We start from the raw sequence: 23,028 nt of genomic DNA, 5'->3' as shown, positions 1-23,028 counted from the left end.
CCCCACCCAATTATCACTGGCACCCGCACGCCCGGTCCCTGTGGTCCAGTCCTGGACCAGTGATGGAGCTGGAAGCTTGGATGCCACCTTGCTCCTTCTGACTTCAACTTCTCGACCTTAGAGGCTGCGAACACTGGTGCTTCTGAGAGGAGCCCGGATAAGGGAAGAGTCTGTTCAGAAAACACGGCTGGGGGACGGGCACCCCCTTAGGTACGACCACGTCAAAGCTACCCATCGACCAGGTTGTTCAAATCAAGTGATAAATTAACAGTAAAAAGGAAAGGAATTGGAAGTCATCCGTCTGCAGGGAAGAGCCTGGGTTCACTATTCTTTGAACAGATACTATGTTACATAGATCCAACTTCACAAGATGCGAAAGAAGGGATAGCTGAACTCCTACTCCCAGCCTCCCGTTTCTCCTCAGAGGCAGTGATCTTATCGGCTTCACTTCAGAGGAACTCCAGATGTACGAGTGTGCACGCAGGCACATGCACACCCCACCCCTCTCCTGCTTTTCACACAGTGCTGGATGGTGTCCTGCTCCTTGAGGGGTGTTTGTCTGTTTGTTTGTTTGTTTTGCTGCCCCCACGGCAGGTGGAAGTTCCTGGGCCAGGGACTGAACCTGTCCCATAGCAGCGATCCAAGCCGCTGCAGTGACAACGCCGGATCCTTAATCTGCTGCACCGCAAGGGAACTCCCACCGCTTGAGCCACAATAGGGTCAGCAAACTGCAACACAGGGTCCAAACCCAGCCTTTAGCCTATCTTTGTGACCCTGTTTTTTATTGGAACATACCATGCCCATGCGTTTATGTAATGTCAATGGCTGCTTTCACACTGCACAGCAGGACTGAGGTATCATTACTGAGACCTTGCAGCCTGCAGAGCTAACAATACTCACTGTTTGTCCTTTGCAAAAAAAAACCTAGTGACTCTGGCAAAAAGGGAGTCCTTGTTTTCTTTTTAAACAGTTACATGATATTTCACTGTGGGGATGGACCACAATATAACAGGTACCCTAGCTGTGGGCACTGAGGATGTAGTTTTCAACCTCTAGCTATTATAAACAAAACTATGTTATTTTGTATGTGTGTAAGATTAATTAGAAGTTCCTGTAATTTGAACTTCTGGGTCAAAGAGGATGTGTACTTGGTAATTTTGACTGATATAGTCGCATGTTTTAGAAGCAAAAGTGAGCCATGCCTATTTTCCCCCATTCTCAGGAACAGATTTTTTATTACACTTGTTCCCCTATTCCAATAAAGGCATGTATTTAAAGCAAGCCAATCATGGAGTTCCCATTGTGGCTCAGTGGGTTAAGAACCTGACATAGTGTCTGTAAGGATGCAGGTTCAATCCCTGGCTCGCTCCGTGGGTTAAGGATCTGGCATTGCCGTGAACTGGGGTGTAGTTCACAGATGTGGCTTGGATCTGGCATTACAGCAATGTGACTGTGGTGCAGGTTGGCAGCTGCAGCTCCGATGGGACCCCTGCCTGGCCTGGGAACCTCCATAGGCTGCAGGTGCCCCCATAAAAAACCATACCAATACAAAACAAAGCAAACAAACAAACGAACAAAAAACCAAGCCAATCAGCATAACAGATACTTTTCTAGGAAGCCAGAGCTGAAGTTTCCCCTTGGCATTCCCAGAGATGTTTGCCTTGTTCCTGCGTGCGTATCAGGGGAAGCATCTTGGACCCCACGCTCCTGTCTGTAACCTCTCTGCCAGGCTTCTCACTGGAACCCTTCCGGGACTGACTGCTACTGCTGAACAAGTCCTGCCTTTTCTCCCCATCTTTACTTCTCAGACCTCATAATCTGTTAATTTTGTAGACAATCGAAAGAAAAAAGAGCTGCAGCTGTGTTCAGTCCTTTTCCATTCCAGACATAATTCTTACATGGTTGCAGGGACAGCTGTGATGGCAGTCAAAATTTTACATTTAAATGTTAGTTGGTCCTCCACAGAGCTCCACAGACTCTGTGAAGTCATTTTTTTTGGATGTTTTCACTTAAATCAAGTTGATGCATCTCCTTATCTAGTTCTTGAGACAGTCTGATTACCACAACTTTTAATGATCCTAAAAATACTGTAATGAACCTCTTTATAAATGTAGATTTTTCCTTGTTAAAAACAACTAGTTGATTTATGAAAGAAAAACAAGAATCAACCTACTTAAGGATATATGGGTGTTTATCAACTAATTAGCAAATTCGCAATTGATCAGTCTGTTAGTCTATCCATTTATCTGTCCTTTGACTTTAAAAAAAAAAAATGATTAGCTGTCTTATTTTTAAGATGTTTAAGTGAAGTAATGAACATTCCAAATAAAATTCCCGCCTACTGATCTTCAATCACTCATCTCGAGTTCACGGAACTGATCAACACCCACGCCACCTTTAGGGGAAAGGGCAGTATTTTGGGGATAAAACAGAATTTGTTGCCGTTTCACTGTTTTGGAAATATATAAATTTATTGCTGCAGCTGATAGATTAGTCACTAAATCTTCCTTTTAAAAGTGTTTCCATTGCCCATGAAAGAACAATGACAACCCCCCAATCCCTGCAAACAATAAAATCCTGAAAACAAGACTTGGGGGAATAGGTAGGGTAGGAAGTAGCTACTTTTCCACATGTGCTTGTCTTAATGTTGATTTTCTTTTTTAATTTTTAATGAACTGAAAAACCCTAAAACCACATCGAGCCCTGGCCTGTCATCAGGAGGGCCAGTCCCCATCCCGGGACATTCCACCGGGTCCTTCCACAGATCACCTGTGATCCCTGGCCTTTGTTTCTTCGCAGTGAAAATAAAAGAGGGGGTGAAGGGCTGGCCATCTCTGATGCCCCTTCTACATATTTCAGTCTGCTTTTGCCAAGACCCTCCTAGCAAGTTCCTTTTAGAATGATACTCAATCTTCCAAATCCAAGCCCCAGCATATTGGACCTTCTGCAATTCAAGAATTAGGTTACTTGGAATTTCCAGTTTGGTGAATTTCCAGTTTGGTGACCGGTGGGGTGATGGTTACTTATCTCCGTCATTGTGTGCGATACACCTGCTGGTGGCGGAGGGGGACCATCCTTAGGCGTGGCTTAAACAACCTGGTCCCTACTGGGGAAGGGTGTGGTTGGTCTTGTTGCTTCTCCCACAAGCACTGAGCGAGTGCCTCTCTGCAACCACAAACAATGAGGACTGAGGGGGAGAGTCCACACTGCCTGGGGGCATTGTCCACACAAAGTGTGGCATCCTCACAGAGGAGGGATGTCCCCTCGGAAGCAGGAAAAGCGGTGAGAATGCTCTCGCTCGGGGAGGCGAGGACCCGTCCTGCTCTCTTCACGCCAGAAGCACCGGGGGTCACCGGTACCTACGACCCCCAGCACTCTGCCCGCTCACCTGAAAAACCGCGGCTGGTGTTCCACCTTATTTTCTTCCAAGACCCGCCGCCTTTCTCTCTGCAGCTGTTCAATCCTCTGCTTTTGTATTTCAGCTTCTTCTAAGTTTCCTTCTTCTAGAAACCTGGGGCATTAAGGGAAAAGCTAAAGGAATGCAAACTCCAAGGAAATGAAACAGCAGTCCTAGAGCCAATCCGAGGACTGCAGGCGTGTGGGACTGGATATTCAGACAGGTTTCCTGTACATAAGACCCCTGCCCACCCTTAAAGTGCTGTTTGGAGGTAGTGAGGGATGATATTATGTTTTGAATTGGTGATATAAACATGGCTCAAAAGATTCTGTCTATAAAGAGGAATGTGGGGCAACCCCCCTAGTTCCCACTTCCCATTCTACCCGATTCCTCCCCAGGCCACCCACCTTCACCCCCCACCAGAGGTGACCTGCTGTTACTGGTGTCTCGTGCAGGCTTCTGGAGATTCCTTAGTCACATATCAGCAAACATTAATCTGTATCGTATCTCTCTCTCCCCCTTTTAAAAGTTTGTTTTAAAATGATTTTTATTTTTTCCATTATAGTTGGTTTACCTGTCAATTTTTTTTTTTTTTGCCTTTTCTGGGGCCACTTCTTTGGCACATGGAGGTTCCCAGGCTAGAGGTCTTATCAGAGCTACAGCTGCTGGCCTATGCCAGAGCCACAGCAACACCAGATCTGAGCAACATCTGCGACCTACACCACAGCTCACGGCAACGCCGGATCCTTAACCCACTGAGCAAGGCCAGGGATCGAACCTGCAACCTCATGGTTCCTAGTTGGATTCGTTAACCACTGCGCCATGACGGGAACTCCTGTCAATTTTTTTTTTTAAATGATGTTTATTTTTCCCTCTCTCCCTTCTAAAAACAAAAATGGAAGCAGGTTACTCAGGCTATCTCCCCACCTTGGTTTCTTGTTTTGTTTTACTTTTATTTAACAATGTATTTTGGAAATCTTTCTTGACAGTATAGAGATCCCTCTCTCTCTCTCTCTTTTTGGTCTTTTCAGGGCCACACTGGCAGCAACGCCAGATCTGAGCCACATGCATGATCTATACTGTAGCTTGTGGCAACTGGCTCCTTTAACACACTGAGCGGGGTCAGGGATTGAATCTGTGACCCCATGAGTACTGGTCAGGTTCTTAAACAGCTGAGCCACAAGGGGGACTTCTCTTCATTTTTTAATCGATATAAATGTTGAACTGTGTGTATATACCTGCATTTATTTAAACAATGCCCTATGGATAGACTTTGGGATGTTCCCCATTTTTTTTTTCCGTCTGTGCCCACTGTGTGTGGAAGGTCCCAGACCAGGGATCGAACCCACACCACAGCTGCAACCAGAGCCACAGGAGTGACAATAGTGATCCTTAACCGCTAGGCCACCAGGGAACTTGGGATGTTCCTGATTTCTTAACGTCACAATTAATGCCGCAGTGAAGGGCGATGTATACCCATCATTATCAGGAGACATTTTGAGAAGTGGAATTGCTGCGTTTAACAGTGACCCTGATACGTCTATTCCCAAACTGCCCTTTTTGGGGATTATAGTATTTTATATCCACACCAGCCAGGTTATGAGCCCCCCTCTTCCCTGTAGCCTCGAGTGCATTAAACTTCCATTTCTTTGCCATCTGATTGGTTAAGAAATGCTATGAGAGCATGGTTTTTAAATTTTGCATTTCTTTGAGTAAGACTTCATATCTTTCCATATGTTTAAGGCCTATCTGCATTTCCTATTTTGTGCACTGTTTTCCTAGGGCCATTTTTAAAAAAATGGATTGATTTTGATTTCTAGAACCAATGCATGAAGTGAGTGAACTACAGAGTTCCCAGTTTGTCATTAATCTTTTGACTGTGGGCATATATTTTATTCACCACGAAGAAGAATGAGTTTTTTAAAAAAATAAAGGCAAACTTAATCAGGTTTCTGTTTGGGTTTTTTTTTTTTTTTTTTTGCCTTCTTGGTTTTGAGTTTTCATCAGAAAGGCCTCAGGGAGGAGATTTTTCTTTCCATTTTACAGAGCTGGAACCTGAGGCTGAGAAAGGCTGAAAGACTCCGCATATGTCACACAACCTGTCAGCAGCAAATCTAAGATCAGAAGTCAGATTTCAGTGCATCAAAATAATTTAAACTCCAAGAGGTGGGGAGCTGGAGCTTTCACTCTTTCAAATACAGTGTCAGTTTTTTTTCATCACTGTATGCAGTAAAATTCTTTAAAAAAAATGACGTTATGGAGGGTGGTATTTCAAAAGAAACTGAGCTGTACTGATGACTAAATGCCATGCCACACACCCATCTAAGCCAGGCTCCATTCCTCCCGCATGACTGCTTCGAGTGCCCCTACACCTTGCCCGATGACAGAATCTCTGTCTCAGGCTCCTTTGGTGGCCTGGGGGATGTCGCTAAGACGTTTTATGAAGAGTTCCACATCTCTGAAGGTAAAGATCTGAAAACAGTCCTTACCTTTGGTCTGGCCTGAATCGAGTGTCCGTAGGTGGTAGAAAAGATTTTGACAATGGGTCCATTTCATTTAATTCTAGTGCAAACTGTGTGAAGCCATAATATTGCTCATAGCCTTTTGGCATGGGATCTGAAAGAAAAGGGAGTCATTCGTCTCTAACTTGTGTTGCATACATATTACCATCTGAATCCCTTTTTCATCTCAGACCTGCTACAATTTTTCTCTCTCCGTTCTAAACTCTTGAATTTCTATGAAAACATTCTGGCTCACAAAGAGGTGCTGAATATTTCCCTATAAATCTTCTTCTCTGTAAGTTTCCTTCTACCTACAAGGATAAGGCCCTGGAGCAAATTCCCTTTGTGTGGTCTTACAGCAGATGTATTGATATAGGGAAGTTTCTACAGCATTTAAGTTATAAAAAGGATTTGTTATTAAAATAAACATGTCAAAAGGAACGCTAGGTCCATTTTTTTCCTGACTCACAAGACTCTCACTGAGAGAATCCATTTTTCATTCAAGAGAGGTCAAATTCTCCTGAAGCTCTGTCTCGGGCTTAGAAGAGTGCTCAACCCATAGCAAGGGATCAATAAATGTTTTTCTTTTCTTCTCTGCCTGCTTTTCTTTTCACAAGCTTGGCCTCTCCAAATCTTACAGATTTTAATTTTAAGCCTTCTTAGCAGAAGCCCAGACTAGAGATGGGATTACACTGGCAGAAACACTGACAAAGGGAACAGAAAAAAAAAAAAAAAACAGGATCAAGTGAAGCCAGGCTGTTGGACCACGGCTATTTTACAGAAGGAATCAGAGAGCCATCCAGCTGCCGACAAGAAGAATGACTGGGAAGGTGATTCAGAGATGATCACATGGCCACTCCCACTGCAGGCCCAGACTCCAGAGGCCCAGGGGCGAGGCTGCCCCCACCTCTCAAAGGGTAGGGTCCCTGTGCAGCTTCAACATGCCTGGCTGCCCTCCACCCAGAGCCTCGGGGAGCCTTGGGAGCAGGGCCCTGACCCAGTGGGCCCAGGGGGTGGGGCATCGAGCCACCAAGGATGTCCTCCAGTCCTGAGACTAAAGGACATGTGCCTTGCTAGGTCTTAAGTCTCCCTCTGGAGCGGGAGCGACTACTCCACGCCCATCCCACCCCTACATTTTGGAAGCACGCTTTGGGTTCAGAGGTTCACAGCTGGAAAGGATGAATCACACCTCCAATCTTAGCTGGATTTAGATGATATTTACATGAGACTTGGAACTTTAGAGTTGCTGCTGGAATAAGTTAAGACTTTGGGGGCTCTTGGGATGGAATACATGTATTTTGCACATAAGAAGGACGTGATCTTGGGGGGCCAGCACCGAATGTTCTGGAATGGCTGTTTCTGTTCTCCCCAGATTCATAGGTTAAAGCCCCACCCTTGGTGTGTCTGTATTTGGAGATGGGGCTCTCTTGAGGATGTCGTGAAGGTTAAAGGAGGGCAGAAGAGTGGGCAGCCAAGCCAGGAAGAGGGCTCCCACCAGACCCCGACACCGCCAGCCCCCAGCCTCCAGACCTGTGAGAAAATGTGCTGTTCAAGCACCCAGTCTATGGTGGCTTTATTATAGCGGCCCAAGCAGATTAATGCAGGTGTATTGGCCTCACTTGAATTCCAGCTAACAATCAAGTACCCAAATTTACCTACAGAGCAAATCAAATGCAGAGTAACACAGCCCACTCACAGCCTCAGTGCTAGCTGTTCACGTATACAAATCCAAACGCTCTCCATGAACGTTGCTGTAGACTCAGTTTTTGAAGGCTTGGAAGTCCATTTTGTCTATTTCTAATTCTCTGTGGATCCTAAGCGTAAAATGTATAGCAAAGCTTCCTCCTGTGCCTTCCAAACCCCACCCCAGCCTCTCAGTCACCAGAGTGGAGACAGTCGTTTGTCCTGCAGACAGGCCAGGGATGCTCACAGCCAAGGCAGAGGCTTAAAGTCAACGGACAAAAACAATGACCATGAGATCATGAGCTTACACGGCGTTCTTTTGCCAAGGTGTGACCTGGACATCCAGAGTGGTGGCGATGCATACTTTAAGCAAAGGAGGGCCTCACTCACCACGTGTTACGTGTGCCTCGGGAACCTTGGAAACTAGGACGGTGGCCCCTGGTGCCTGCTTGTTCTGGCTCCGTGGCAAGCTCTACGACAGGGGATGATGTGGCTGCTACCCATTGAAAGGGACACTGCCGGCAGCTTACTCTACAGTTGTCTCCCCCTTTCGAACTTGCTAGTGGCAAACGCAACTGCTCAGGCGTCCTGTGCCCTCCCCGGAGGTTGAATGTCAACCCGCCTGAGCTCTCCTGCTGACTCAGCTGCCCAGGATCAGTGAAGGGACGGGTTTGAACCAGCTTCAGGTGGACAAGATTTAAAGACACATTTGCTGGGGGACCCTAGGGAGTATTTCATTCCTGAGAAAAGAGAGGCACAAGAGGAGAAAGCTCTTCTGTCCTTCCTTCTCCCTGCTTAGTGGGCTGTCACACGGGGATAGGATATGAACCAAAGCAATCACTTTCCATCCATAAGAAACATCACCACCATACTGGGAGCAGCAGATAGGTCCTCAATGAACTGGGCTCTTGACATGGGCAAGCTGCCTACATAACAACCCTGGGGCCACCTACCCCCTCACTTGTTAAGCAATAGCACATATCTTAATGGTTTAGGCCATTATTAGAAGAGTTGTCTCTTCTGCTTGTTTAATTTTGATCAGCCTAAAGCATCTTAACGGTGGTCTCTCAGAACAATGGTTTTATAGCATGACCATGACCTGGAAAGATACTTGTCAGATTAGAAGGTGGACTCAAGTCTTAAAATGTTTTAGGGAACATGCTATGACAGTTTGGCTTCCCTACCCCTTCTCCCCACAGCTGCTTCAAGCGCTTGGCATCTTCTAGAATTACAGGAGAGACTGGAGTGGCTCATGGTATTGGGAGAATCTAGAGGATCTGTCACTCTTGCAGGGCACTCTGCTTTTCCAGTAGCAGCTTTCCCTTGATCTGTAGTCTAGAGTGACTTCTCATACTTACTGATATTCCTTCACTGATACTCCAGCTTAGTGCCCAGCAAAGGAATGATGTGTGTTGGCTGGAAGACAGAGTGACCACGGACCAGCAATGGCTTTGTTCTGGGATTAAGAACCCAGGACCTACCAGCCCAACAGAGGTATCGCTGATAAGCATGACAGTGAGGGTGAGACAAGACTCGGTGAATGAAAGAGGGGCCAATACTTTCAACACATTTCAAAGCAGGCAGAGGCTGGAGACACAGAATGGACACTGAGCGCCGTTCCTCTGACCCCGCGCCCCCTTTGCTGTGGGGGGATTAACTGGGATACGAACTTGCTCTCCAGATGCAAGCGGATGAGGAGGAGCCACCGCAGTAGATGCTCTCGTGCCATTTCCCAAACAGCCGATGCACTGCTTTTCCACTCTTGTCAAACACTGTACCTTCGATCTCGTGGGCATTAGTGCTCCAATATTTTGCCTAGGAGTCAAATGAGAGACATTTCTTTAGTGTTGTGGGGCCAATTTATTAGATATTGAGAGAGAGAGAGAGAGAGAAAGAGGAGTTCCTGCTATGGCACAGTGGGTTAAGGATCCAGTGTTGCCACAGCTGTGGCACAGGTTGCAGCTATGTCTTGGATTCGATCCCTGGCCCGGAAACTTCCATATGCTGCAGATGCAGCTATTAAAAAAAAATTATAAAGTGGAGAAATAAAGAACCATAAAAATGATTCTATGCTGCATATGGTTTTCTGATTCTGGATTCTAATTAATAAGTAATCATAATTTTAATCATGCAATACAAATTAAAAGCTAACCCTTTATTTACAGTTTGTAACAGCCACTAACATTTGTGTAAGACAATTTTTTTTTCGACTTTCACTGCATGCAAAGCAGTGAAAAGGCTCAATTCTCACACATCCACCAGGTAGGGGATGGCCTTAAGCCTCCTCCAGAATAGCTATTCCCTGGTTGTTACGTGGGCTCTGACTACTGCAATTTGAAAGAAATATAACTCATATAATTTTTCCTCTAAAGGAACAATCCTTTGTAACCAACCAATTTTTTTTACCAAGTTTGTAAGTTAATCAATTTTCAGTTTCTTCTATTGTTTTTCCCCCTAAACCAGATCTGTTCACCTAACTTACAGGAAACTTATGCCAACCACCTTCCTACTGAGTTGGCCCTGGTCTGAGACCAGCTCTGCTTAGCTCAGCCTGGTGGGGTTTAGGTATACAGTACCACACTTCAGCCAGCAGAGGGAGTTCTAACTCCCTGGAGTTGATTTCTTTTAATTCTATTACCTGGCTGCCCTAAAAATCTTTGCAGAAGACGGAAAGGCATTACTCCATAAATCAAAAAATCCTAATACTATTTACAGCCCAAAAGGAATCCATATTTGGAAACCAATAAAGTTGAGGGACGTTTCCAGGCCACATCTGGTGGACTGGCTTCCCCATTCCAAAGTCTGCGGTAAAAATGGGAAGCAGAGGGGAGTACAGCGGGACCTCAGAGCTGAGTCAGAAACATCAGTCATGCAAAAATGGGGAAGAGGGACAGAGAAACTGTCCAGGCTCTTAAGTTCATTCTGAAGCAAGAGTCCGATGTCCTCTCAGAGATATTTGCCAGGAAGTCCAGTGCTGGCCGCAGGGATGGGAAGCCACAGAGGGAGGCAGTCGTGTTCCACAGGTAAGGACAGCATCTGCTCTCAGATTCGCTTTCAACACCAGAGGCACGTCCAGTATTCTAAGAGCGGAATCTGTTCTCTGGTCCTCAGTGGACGGGTACCAAGCGGATGGTAGAAATGGGAGGGGAGCACATTTCCGCGGGGAAAATTTGGAGAAGAAGGTGGCTCTCGCCTGGATCAGGGCACTTCTGCTTCTTGTTGCAGAGAGCTTAGATGAAGCTTTCAAGGCAGGGTCATTTTTGTTTTACACCAATTCACTGTCAGCTTTATGTCTGCCCACAAGCCGGTTTGACTTATCGGGTACGATAAAGACCCCAGTCCACGTCTCCATGTGGTTCGCCACCTGCTACTGATGGTTCAGAGAGGAATCATGTGAAATTCTACAGGGAGAGCTTAATCTCTCCTGAGAGTCCGATCTTAGGATTTTGATCTTTTTTTTTTTTTTTTTTTGGTCTTTTTGCTATTTCTTTGGGCCGCTTCCGCGGCATATGGAGGTTCCCAGGCTAGGGGTCCAATCGGAGCTGTAGCCACCAGCCTACGCCAGAGCCACAGCAACGCGGGATCCGAGCCGCGTCTGCAACCTACACCACAGCTCACGGCAACGCAACGCCAGATCGTCAACCCACTGCGCAAGGGCAGGGACCGAACCCACAACCTCATGGTTCCTAGTCGGATTCGTTAACCACTGTGCCACGACGGGAACTCCTATGATTTTGATCTTAATTAAATGCAACTATTCCTTGAGGAGGGTGACACTTTACGGCCATTCGGTATAGACGACATTTTTAAGGGCAAGAGGGGATCTCAGGGGCGGGAGAAGGGTCAAATCAGGGCAGCTGGGCAGCTGGAAAGGCAAGCAGACTGTTCCAGGCTTTTTGCCTCGGGGGAACCTGTTCATTTATCCTGAGCGTGATTGGGAGCCTCTGCTGTGTGCCAGGCACCGCTGCCAGGCAACGCGACAGCAGGGGGCAAGACCGGCCAGGGTCAGGAAAGGCAAGGAGGGTGCAGGGAACAGAAAAGAAGCAAGAAAAGCAACAGCGAACAAGCCGACTTCGAATGGTGATAAACACCTGGAAGAAAGCAGGTGGGAGAGAGGGTGACGACGAGGCTGAGGGAAGAATGGGGGGTGGGCAGCGGACCTGCAGAAAAAGGACAGAGCAGGAAGGAAGGGGACAAGGGTGGAAAGAACAGAGGTTGGGAGGAATGAGGGTGTGTGCGCATGAACTTGAACGTGAGGAGTGGGAGTGCAGACACTGCAGACTCTGGTGGACCACGGTAAGGATGCAGGCTTTTACTCCGAGAGAGGCGGAAGTTGCCAGAGCAATTTGGTCAGTAGTAAAATACAACACAATACTGACTGGTGTAACCATTTCTAAGGGTACAATTGAGTGGCACTAAGTATATTCACAATGTTATATGACTCTTGCCTTACACATTTCCAGAATTTTTCATTGCCCCAAACTGAAACTCTGTCCCCATTAAACAATGACTTCTCTCCCCAGCCCCTGGCAACCGCCGTTCTACCTTCTGTCTTTATGAATTTGGCTCCTCTGGGTTCCTCATATAAATGGAATCATATGTGTCCTTTTGTGTCTGGCTTATTCCACTTAGCATAATGTCTTTAAGCGTAATGTCTTTAAGCATAATGTCATCTATATTGTACTAGGATGATTTATATCTTTTTCTTTAGGGGGCCCCACAGATGGCATATGGAAGTGCCTAGGCTAGGGGTTGCATTGGAGCTGCAGCTGCCGGCCTACACCACAGCCACAGGAACACTGGATCCAAGCCGAGTCTCCAATCTACACCAGAGCTCATGGCAACTCTAGATCCTTAATCCACGGAGTGAGGACAGGGATCGAACCCCCAACCTCACGAATCCTAGTTGGGTTCTTTTCTGCTGAGCTACAATGGGTACTCCAGTGATTTATATCTTAAAAAGACCCCTCTGGCCGCTGCCCCGAGAATAGACCACAGGAGACTAAAGGTGAAAGGAAGGGGGCCAGGAGGGGCTGTACCCTGGTCCAGGTGAAAGGGGTGGGGCAGGACCGGGGGCCCCTGGCATTGCCCGTGTCTCTGCTCGAGTGAGGGTGAAAGTTCCCAAGGCATCCTGTGCCCTGAGGCCCAGCTCTGGGTGACTGTGCAGGGCTGGAGCTCCCGGGGTCCCAGGTTACCTTTATAAAGTTCACTTTGCAGTGGCAGGAGTCGTCATTCAGGTTCTGGATGACAATCTCTCCGTAGTGCTCGATCCACCTCTGCCCGCTTAAGATGTTATGGATGCAGGAGGTCACTTTGTTCCACTCGAAATGATCTCCAAAACTAAAGGAGGAAGGAGAGAAAGTAACGGCTTCCAGAGGAGCCAGCAGCAAAGCCAGCAGGCACCGCTGGGGAAAACGCAAGTCCTGTAATGAATCACTCATTCCTTCTTGCACGGAACCAACACCAACTAAGCCCTGCTGGATGGTCTAAGAGCTGCCACCCTCCCAGGAGGTGCCAGTGGCACCAGGGTGAGGAGGGGCAGCAGCGGTCAGACCCTGGAGGCTGCCAGGCACTCCACTAGAAGCCGGAACAACCCACTCCGTCCTGTGACAGTGGAGGAAACTGACCCATTGGAGATGTGTCCAAAGTCAGCAAAACGAGAGGAAAGTGGCAATGGGAGGACACGCGGGTTTCCCTCAGGGTGTTTTCCCGCCACACGTGCATGTATGTGCACACACACGTACATACAGGCTCACACAGGCACGGTCCCATCTGCGTATATACGTGTGCAGGTTGCATGGACACGTATGTACACAGGCAGACCGCACTGCATTGCACCCCACAGATACTGCGTTGTTTACACGTCAAAGGTTGTGGCAACCCTGTGTGGAGCACGTCTACTAGCAGCGTTTTTCCAATAGCATTTGCTGACTTCACGTCTATGAAGAATATAAAATGTCACTTTTTTTTTTTTTGGTCTTTTTGCCATTTCTTGGGCCGCTCCCGCGGCATGTGGAGGTTCCCAGGCTAGGGGTCGAATCGGAGCTGTAGCCACCGGCCTACACCAGAGCCACAGCCACGCGGGATCCGAGCCGCGTCTGCGACCTACACCACAGCTCACGGCAACGCCGGATCGTTAACCCACTGAGCAAGGGCAGGGACCGAACCCGCAACCTCATGGTTCCTAGTCGGATTCGTTAACCACTGCGCCACGACGGGAACGCCAAACGTCACTTTAATACGCAAAGGGAAACCAAAAAATCCATGTGACTTGCTTTATTGCGACATCCGCTTTATTGCAGTGGTTTAGAGCCACACCTGCTATGTTTTGGAGGTGCGCCCGTATGTATGCACAAGCGCGCACACACACACACACACACACACACACACACACTTTACATATAAATCTTAACATTCATATCTCTCAAACCTTTTACAGTGAGGACATATTCAGATATGACTTACAGAGTTGGATCATAATTAGGAGGATAACGACAATAAGACCAAGCACTTCAATGGCACATACTACACGCCAAGCACTATTTTAAGTGCTTTCCCCGTCTGCTTAATCTTGACAACGGTTTTTGGCAATAGCTGGTTTATTATCCCTGTTTCATAGATGAGGGAACTGGTGATCAGAGAAGTTAAGCAACCTGCTCAAGGACCTACAGTTAGTAAGCTGCAGTGTGAGCACAGTCCGGGCAGCCCAGGCCCACAGGCTGTACTCATTACCATTAGGCTTTATGAATAAGTATCAATAATCCCTGAAGATCAAGGCCATATCTTTCTCAAAACTTTTTCTGACAGTGAGGCAGGGCAACAATGTTAAAGAAAAATTACTTTTTTTTTTTTTTTTTGCTTTTTAGGGCCGTTCCTGTGGCAGGTGGAAGTTCCCGCCTAGGGGCTGAATCAGAGCTGCAGCTGCCGGCCTACGCCACAGCCACAGCAACACAGGATCCGAGCTGCCTCTGTGACCTACACCACAGCTCATGGCAATACCAGATCCTTAACCCACTGAGCAGGGCCAGGGATCAAAACTGCTTTCATGGATATCAGTTAGATTCACTGCCGTTGAGCCACGACGGGAACTCCAAAAAGTCATCATTCTTAATTGTGTTAGGAAGTGGAAATAATTTCTGAAAAGCCTTTATTCAGGGAACTTGGATGTCCCGAAAGCATTTCCATTAGAGAGAATGAAAAAGTGAGATTTTCAAAATGAGGAACATTTGAAGCTACTGTCAAACATGTTAAAATAAAAAACGTACAAACACACACTCATCATCATGGGGGACAAGGTGCATCCTATTCTTTTTTTTTTTTTTTTTTTTTTTTTTTTGCTTTTTAGGGCTGCACCCGTGGCATTTGGAGGTTCCCAGGCTAGGGGTCAAATCGGAGTTGCAGCTGCTGGCCTAGGCCACAGCCACCACAACGCAGGATCCAAGCTGCATCTGCAACCTACACCACAGCAATGCCGGATCCTTAACCCACTGAGCAAGGCCAGGGATTGAACCTGCATCCTCATGGATGCTAGTCAGGTTTGTTACCGGTTGAGCCATGATAGGAACTCCCAAGGTGCATCCTATTCTAAAGCTATACCTCGGCCCTAAATTCTCTAAAGTTCTTAACCACATTAGGAGAACTTACGCTGGCAGAGTCACATGGGTTGTGCCAATGGGAACAATTTCCATGGATTTGCCCCAGAATTTGTTTTTCCATCTCACGTCTGAAATGAAGTAATACCAAATGTTACATATTTAGCCGGAGAGCAAGGTAGATGAAAAAATTCTTAGGCTGGATAAATGTCTAATCATGATCTAGAACAATCTCTTCATAATAAAATTCACTGTTATTCAATATAAGTAGCAACTGAGTACCTGGAGCAGAATCTGAGAAACTAACATTATAAAGTCCCCTCCCTGGGAAGAACTCGCAGTGTGAAAGGCATACAGAAGTGAAAGCTGGTGAGGCCAGTCCAGAGAGGCATGGGCTGTAACTGAGTGTGAAATGGAGCCAGAGAAGAAGGAATGACCAATGTGCTTTGGGAAGGTATCTGAAGAATCCTGTCTGAAGGGGTTGCTTAAACTGGGCTTTGAAGAATAAATAGGAGTTCACCAGGCAGAGGAAAAGCAGTTTAGTGCAGAAGATGGAGAAATGTGAGAGAACAAAGTGTGGTTCTATCCCATTGGTCTTAGATTGTCCTCAGAGGAGTAGAAAGACAGCTTGAGTATAAGAAGCAGTGGGCTCTACAAGCCTGGCTAAGAAGTCTGGTGGTGTGCACTGGGAAGAATAAGGTGTTTGCCTGGACAGAGAATTGATGTGATTAGATACAGACTTTGCAAAGATAATTGGCAGCAATATGGAGGATGCAACAGGCGCAGGAGTGATGCAAAGCAGGCAACCTGTACTTTCTCAAGGGATAAATGAGAAGGAAGTGAACCAAGACAATGGTGGTGGGAATGGAATGGAAGGGAGTGATCCTAGAACCATTAAAGAAGCGGAAATAGAACTGGGTGACAAATTAAATGCATATTGTGAGAGATGGAGAGAATTTGTGGATGATATCGGATTTTTCTAACTTGCATGAATGGTGATGCCATCAGGGTGACAGAATAGAAAAAGAAGGATAGAGATGGGTGATCCCTCTGGCTGCTGGGTGACGAGACACAGACCATAGAGGAGCAAAGGTAAAAGCAGGGGGGGCCAGTAGGAGGCCATGACCATGGTCTAGGAGAGAGCTGGGCTGTAACCAGGAAGCCCCTGGCCACCTATTATGTGATTCTATTTACATGACATGTCCAGAACAGGCAAATCTACAGGGGCAGAAAGAAGTCGGTGGCTATCTAAGGATGCAAGAGGTTGATGGAACCTGGGAGGTGGGAGTGGAGGTAGGGTAGGAAGTGCATGTATTGGCTAAAGGGGTTTTTTTAGAGTGATGGATATGTTCTAAAATTGATTGTAGCTATGACTGCATAACTCTGTGAATATATTAAAAACTACTGTCATAGTTTTAACTAGGTGAGTTGTATGGCATATAAATTATATCTCAGTAAAGTTGTTACCCCCAAAATATAACCGGTTATTTAAAGCAAAAGCAAATAATTTTACTTAACAGCATAAGATAGGATTTATAACATAAGTAAGCAAAATGTTTGTCCACAATAGCAAAGGTTTGGAAATGGGAAATGGAAGCACACTTTTGTAAGTTTCTTTTGCTATAAGCTAGTGGCATATCACTTGAAGACAGACTGTGATACATTACATATATATAATATGAACCCTAAAGTAACAAGTAAAAAAACAGAAGAGGTATAGCTAATATGGCAATAAAAGATATACAATGGAATCATAGAAAGCACTCAATTAATCCAAAAGAAGGTAGAAAAAGAGGAAAACGGGAACAAAGAAGAGATGTAATAACAGAAAACATATAACAAGAGGCCAGACCTAAATTCAACTATGTCAATAATCACAATAAATGTAAATGGTCTAAACAGTCTACTTGAAAGGCAGAGAAATACCAAATTGGATTTTAAAAAAAGAACCCAAGACCTGGCAATCATGGGCTTATGGAAAGGGTGTGATTGCCCAGAACAAGGCTGAGGAGGAAGAAGTGAAGGGGGCTGAGCTGGGAGTGACCTAAGGAGCACACAGGAAATACTTGGAGAAGACCCTCCAAGTTACACAGAAGTTGCACAATATATAACTTTAATAATAATGAAGTGCCCACAAGGTCAATGACACTTAGCAATTAGAAAGTTAGATATCTTATGAGAATTAGTTCCAAAGGGTTTCAGTGAAAGAGAAGTTTCTAGTCAAGCTTCAATTCTAAACTCTAGCAGCAAAGATTCAGCAAAGAAACCATGGTACTTGTATAACCTAAACTGGTAATACCGCCTCCATAAATGGAAACTGGCTGGCTGGGAACATATGGGGGAGGGAAATTTTTCACAAAAATACTCGTTCTTATCTTTCAAATTTTATAGAGGCATAAAAAAAAGGCAACGTGGCAAATCAGGAGGCGTTAATCAGCAGAGAAAAATCTGTTAAAAAACTGACGTGCTCATTGTTCAAAAACGTGGGATGCTCAAATTTTCTTTCTAGAGCACCCTCTGGCTTTGGAATAAATAGTTTAGCAAAATTAATTAATCCATTGAGGAAATATCTGCAGCCTTATTTATTCTTTAGAGCAACACACTCCTTCCAAAATTCAAAATATAATCAACTGAATATAGAAACAGCAGCCCCGACACTGAAATAAAGAAAAGGCAGCAATGTAAAGTTTCAGAAATAAAATTTAAAGTTTTCAAAAGCAAAAGAACCCTCTGCTGTCTAGAGTCTGATAAATAAATGTAAATCTTTCTTTTTTGTCTTTTTGCCATTTTAGGGCCGCTCCCGCAGCACATGGAGGTTCCCAGGCTAGGAGTCTATTCGAAGCTGTAGCCACTGGCCTACGCCAGAGCCACAGCAACACTGGATCCAAGCCGAGTCTGCAGCCTACACCAGAGCTCACAGCAAAGCCAGATCCTTAACCCACTGAGCAAGGCCAGGGATCGAACCCGCAACCTCATGGTTCATAGATTCGTTAATCACTGAGCCACAGCAGGAACTCCAAAATAAATGTAAATCTTTAATATTTAATATTTAACCCAAGCATTTCAAAAGGCTATGGAATAAGATAGAAAAAAAGTTACAGGAATGAACAGTGCTGGTGGCCCCAAGGATTTTTAAAGAAGGGAAGAACTAAATTATCCTCTAAAATCTTTAATTATAAAATCAATAAATGTCAGTTATTGTCCAGAGATGAGAGGCAAGAATATCAAAGGGTGCAGATCCATCCAACAAAGCCTAAGTCTGGAGCACACACACACACCCCCGCCCACCATTTTTTTTTTTTTTTTTTGTCTTTGGCATATGGAAGGTCCCAGGCTAGGAGTCAAATCAGAGCTATAGTTCCAGCCTACACCACAGCCACAGCAACACTGGATCTGAGCCGTATTTTCAACCTACATCACAGCTCATGGCAATGCCGGATCCTTAACCCACTGAGCGAGGCCAGGGATCGAACCCTCATCCTCAAGGATACCAGTTGGGTGTTTTACTGCTGCCAGAGTGGGAACTCCGAGAGTCCACTTTTAATCTTAACAGCTATTTACAGTATTTCCTGAATAAAATAAATGATAACATTACACAAAATGACAGAGGTCAAATATATCAGCACGTTACCTTGCCAGAAAACGAAATTTCTAGACTCAGCGTGACAAGCAGAAATAGGCGGATGATGGCTGACCTGATGGAAACAAAGGTGAAAACAAAAAGTTAACTTTCATGTCTCCCTAGCATTGAGATGGAATCCAACATGCAGTGTCTAACCGAATGGAAATTTGTTTAGTTTCCCTTCAGCAGGTCTGTCCTCAAGAGGGTGCTCCTGACACAGTCAGCTCTGTCTTGCTCACATTTGTCAGAAAAACGCCTGTGAATGGAAGCCTCCGGAAGCCTGGGGGGAAAAGCAGCCAAGTGGTGACTGATGAGGGTGGAGACGCATTTGAAAGATGGGAAAAGAAAAGCAGAGATGCAAGGGCTGCCCACTTATAAACCACACCATCTGGCCTCGGCTACCAAGGTTAAAATCAAAGACTGCTGTTCTGAAAGTACTTGCAAATGTTTCAATGAAGACGTCAAATAGTAAATACTTTTCTTTCTTTCTTTTCTTTTTTTTTTTTTAGGGCCGCACCTGCAGCACATGGAAGTTCTCAGGCTAGGGATCAAATCGGAGCTGCAACTGCCAGCCTACACCACAGCCACAACAATGCAGGATCTGAGCTGCATCTGTGACCTACACCGCAGCTCACCACAATGCTGGATCCTTAACCCACTGAGTGCGGCCAGGGATTGAACCTGCAACCACACAGATACTAGTCAGCTGTGTTACCACTGAGCCACAATGGGAACTCCAGATAGTAAATACTTCTAAATGTTAGGTAGATATTTCTAAGCCACAAAAAATGCTCTTTGGCGCCGCAGATTTTCTTCTGAACACTCTGCATCGCAAAGTCCAGCTATCTTTCCAATCACTGACAGAAAGACCAATCATAGATATTTAAAAAAAAAGAATAATGGTTTTATAAAAGACCTAAGCAATTATTGAGAAATTGTTAAGTCGGCTGCTAAGAATTTTTTTTTCATTTTTTTTGTTCATAAAAATATCTTGAGTAAACATGCAGCGACAGTCTAGAAAAGAGCCCCCTGTACCAGAGACTGTGGCACGTTTTCCTGGCTTGTGTCACTGGGGGCCATTTTATTCACTAACAGAGAAGCTAAAGAGAAAACACCCCTGTTAGATGGCCTCATTATCTCAGGAACACGGAAGGCTCGAGAGCAGTGTGTGCACTATTATCATAATTCAGCACTAGTAAACCAGAGCAGCGCTGCTAGTGATGTTTCCAGAAAATTCTCTGACCTAGCTGGTTCTTAGCAAAGCTTACATTTAAAGCCTTCAGACCAAAGCCTTCCTATTACACGTTGAGAATAAAACCGGAGAGATGAAGCAACAGGAACGTCTCCTAAACACAGGGGTGGGGAGACGTAGAGAGAAGACCCAGCATTTTTGGTTTACAGACGGTGTTCAAAGCCTCAAAAAAACAATTGTTGGAAGCAGCTGCACCCTATTTTCAAACATATCAGGGGCTCAGAATTTTCAGAGTGCTGCTTGAGGTGAGCAGGGGTGGTGGAGAAGTGGGGGTGACAAGTCCACAACCACCTGCCTGGCTCTGGACCCCTGACCGCAGAGAGGAACGCGGTTTTCGAGCCACGTCCGTGGCCCTCCTCCAGGTGGAGGAGGGTAGGAGCAAGCTAATCTTGAGTCCCGTCGCAGACCTGGTCAGTCGATGGGGGTGCCAGGGTCCCAGCTTGGCCCGAAGAAAGGTAGGGACAAAGGGGTCAGTCGGGCCAGTATCTTTCAGGTCTCAACAAACTTAAATCTCAGATCTAACCTGAGACGGGAAGTGCATGTGTGTGTCCTCTCCCCTCCCCCCCAGCCCCAGGGGTGGTCTTAATTCTCACAGGCCTCTTAAGAGTGTGAACCCCTTCCTGTGACTCTGGGAGTTTCAACTCAGACACTGGCTTAGAAACCTAACTCCTAAAATGCAACTCGAAGAGTCGCCGTTGTGGGTCAGAGGGTTACAAACCAGGCTAGCATCCATGAGGATGCGGGTTCGATCCCTGGCCTTGCTCAGTGGGTTAAGGATCTGGCATTGCCGTGAGCGATGGAAGAGGTTACAGCGGCAGCTTGGATCTGCCATTGCAGAGGCTGTGGTGTCGGCCGGCAGCTGTAGCTCCAATTCAACCCCTAGCCTGGGAACCTCCATATGTCCTCAGGTGTGGCCTTTAAAAAAAAAAAAAAAAAAAAAAGAGCAACTCCCTCTGCTTTTCCTTCATTGTCTTTTTCAGCCCAACCCTTGAGGATCCTTCATTTCACAAATGGCCCCCGGTCTTCCCTTCTCCCCCCTGTAGCTCTCAGCGAAAACAGTGTGTTTACCTTTAAACCGTGGGAGCATATATAACTAGGGCCAAGGGAATTCCGACCCCTCACTTGTCACCGCACCGGCCTGTCCACAGGCGGCACTGGCTCTGCTCCCCAGCCTCACAGTGTAGGCGTATCTTAAAGTAGGTTATTAGAAAGTAGATGACATTCAGCCCCACAGAAATATGCATCAAAAAGGTAGAGATCACAGCCTCGATGAGGAATTTGGCATTTTGTAAGTCTGGCCAAACATAAACATCAAAGCAAAAATGCAATATATAAAAACTGTAAACTCTTCTGTAATAATTTAAAAATCCCATAAAACAGAGATAAATATACTGTCCATGTGAATTATAAGAGAAGCCCTGTCATTCGATAAAGTATACATATGTCCCATAAAAATGCAAATCTGACGTTTTAAAATGGTTGGGTCAGACTAATGAATCAATGTTTAGCAAAGTGCCTTTAGAGGGGCTCGAAGGGGTGTTTTCTAAAGGAATAAATCTCAACACTGAGCTATCAATGATTTAGCTTCTTTCTTTCTGGCTTAAAAAGGCCTCAGGGAATGATTTATCTGGTGTACATGCCCTTTTTTTTTTTGCTTCTTCTTTTTAGGGCTGCACCTGTAGCATATGGAGGCTCTCAGGCTAGGGGTCAAATCGGTGCCACAGCTGCCAGCCTACGCCACAGCCACAGCAATGCCATATCTGAGGCTCATCTGTGACCTACACCACAGCTCATGGCAACGCTGGATCCTTGAGCGAGGCCAGGGACTGAACCTGTGTCCTCAGGGATAGTAGTTCATTACCACTGAGCCACAACAGGAATACCATGAAGGGAGTGCTTTAAACCCGGGTCCTCTGACTTCAAATCCAATGCTCTCCTGTGATGCCCCAGCTGTCTCTCTATGGCTGCTCTCAAAGCGGGCTCCGGTCCCTCCCCAGGGTCTCTGCACGCCACTGCCATCCCATCTCACGGATATTCAGAAAAGGAATCTTTTGAGTCTGAGCTTTCCAACCTCTCTGAGTCTTACTTCTTTGAAAAGTAAGGTCTGAGGATTCCTCTGGCTTCAAAATGCTATCCTTCTAACATCTGCTTTCTTTGAATTCCAGCATCAGAGGTGACAGTCGATGCCAGCCAGTTGGAAAAGATGCTATGAAGCCTTTGATTCATTTTAACCTCCATGGAAAGGAAAAATTCACGGTTACTCACGTCATCTTCGTTGATGGGGATCTCTCTAAAATCTACCAGAGCAGAGAATGACAAGCACAGCCTTACTTGTCCTTGCTTGTATGGGATTTGGTTGGGTTTCCTTTCTCATTACATCTCAACCTAGGCGTAGAAAAGCCTTAGATTCTGACTTTGAGTCTGAACTGATTCAGCCTCGGAGCAGACACTGTTAGCCTGTTGGCTGAGTCCGCTTTAGACTGACTCGCTAGGACTCTCCTCCATCACTTCCTCTCCAGCCCAATCCGATAAGAGCAATTTCCTGATTGGGAAGGTTCCCCAAACATTCAGGAAATGAGTATCTGTGGTTTTTACTGTGCAAGTATTTCTGCGCTTCTTTTTCTAATCCCGAAGTCAATGAATTTCCCTGGTAATTAGGCATTCTTGTAATTTATTTGTATATCTGAGGTCTTTCTTCACCTGACATAATATTTTTTTTTTGGTCTTTTTAGGGCCACACCCGCAGCATATGGAGGTTCCCAGGCTAGGGATCAAATCAGAGCTGTAGATGCTGGCCTATACCAATGCCAGATCCAAGCCACATCTGCAAACTAAACCACAGCTGACGGCAATGCTGGACCCTTAACCCATGGAGTGAGGCCAGAGATTGAACCTGGGTCCTCATGGATACCGGTCAGATTGGTTTCTGCTGAGCCACGATGGGAACTCTGACCTAATCATTTTTGATTCATGCTCTGAGG

At 45.8% G+C, this 23,028-nt stretch overlaps 1 protein-coding gene across 2 annotated transcripts in view; it reads right to left on the bottom strand.

The window, feature by feature from the left end:
* The window catches only part of OSBPL3 (oxysterol binding protein like 3), a 190,542-nt gene that overhangs the window by 3,776 nt on the left and 163,738 nt on the right, over positions 1 to 23,028 (bottom strand). For both annotated transcript variants that reach the window (XM_047763555.1, XM_047763556.1), the window contains 6 exons: positions 18,805 to 18,868; positions 15,226 to 15,304; positions 12,777 to 12,921; positions 9,252 to 9,396; positions 5,887 to 6,013; positions 3,389 to 3,511 (listed from right to left, as the gene is read on the bottom strand). In XM_047763555.1, coding sequence (XP_047619511.1) covers positions 3,389 to 3,511; positions 5,887 to 6,013; positions 9,252 to 9,396; positions 12,777 to 12,921; positions 15,226 to 15,304; positions 18,805 to 18,868 — 683 coding nt within the window. The remainder of the gene's footprint in view (positions 1 to 3,388; positions 3,512 to 5,886; positions 6,014 to 9,251; positions 9,397 to 12,776; positions 12,922 to 15,225; positions 15,305 to 18,804; positions 18,869 to 23,028) is intronic.

This window comes from Phacochoerus africanus, chromosome 16, assembly GCF_016906955.1.
Source record: "Phacochoerus africanus isolate WHEZ1 chromosome 16, ROS_Pafr_v1, whole genome shotgun sequence".
Lineage (NCBI taxonomy): Eukaryota > Metazoa > Chordata > Mammalia > Artiodactyla > Suidae > Phacochoerus > Phacochoerus africanus.
The sequence above is the reverse complement of the archived record's forward strand: the minus strand, read 5'-3'. Positions and strand labels throughout refer to the sequence as shown.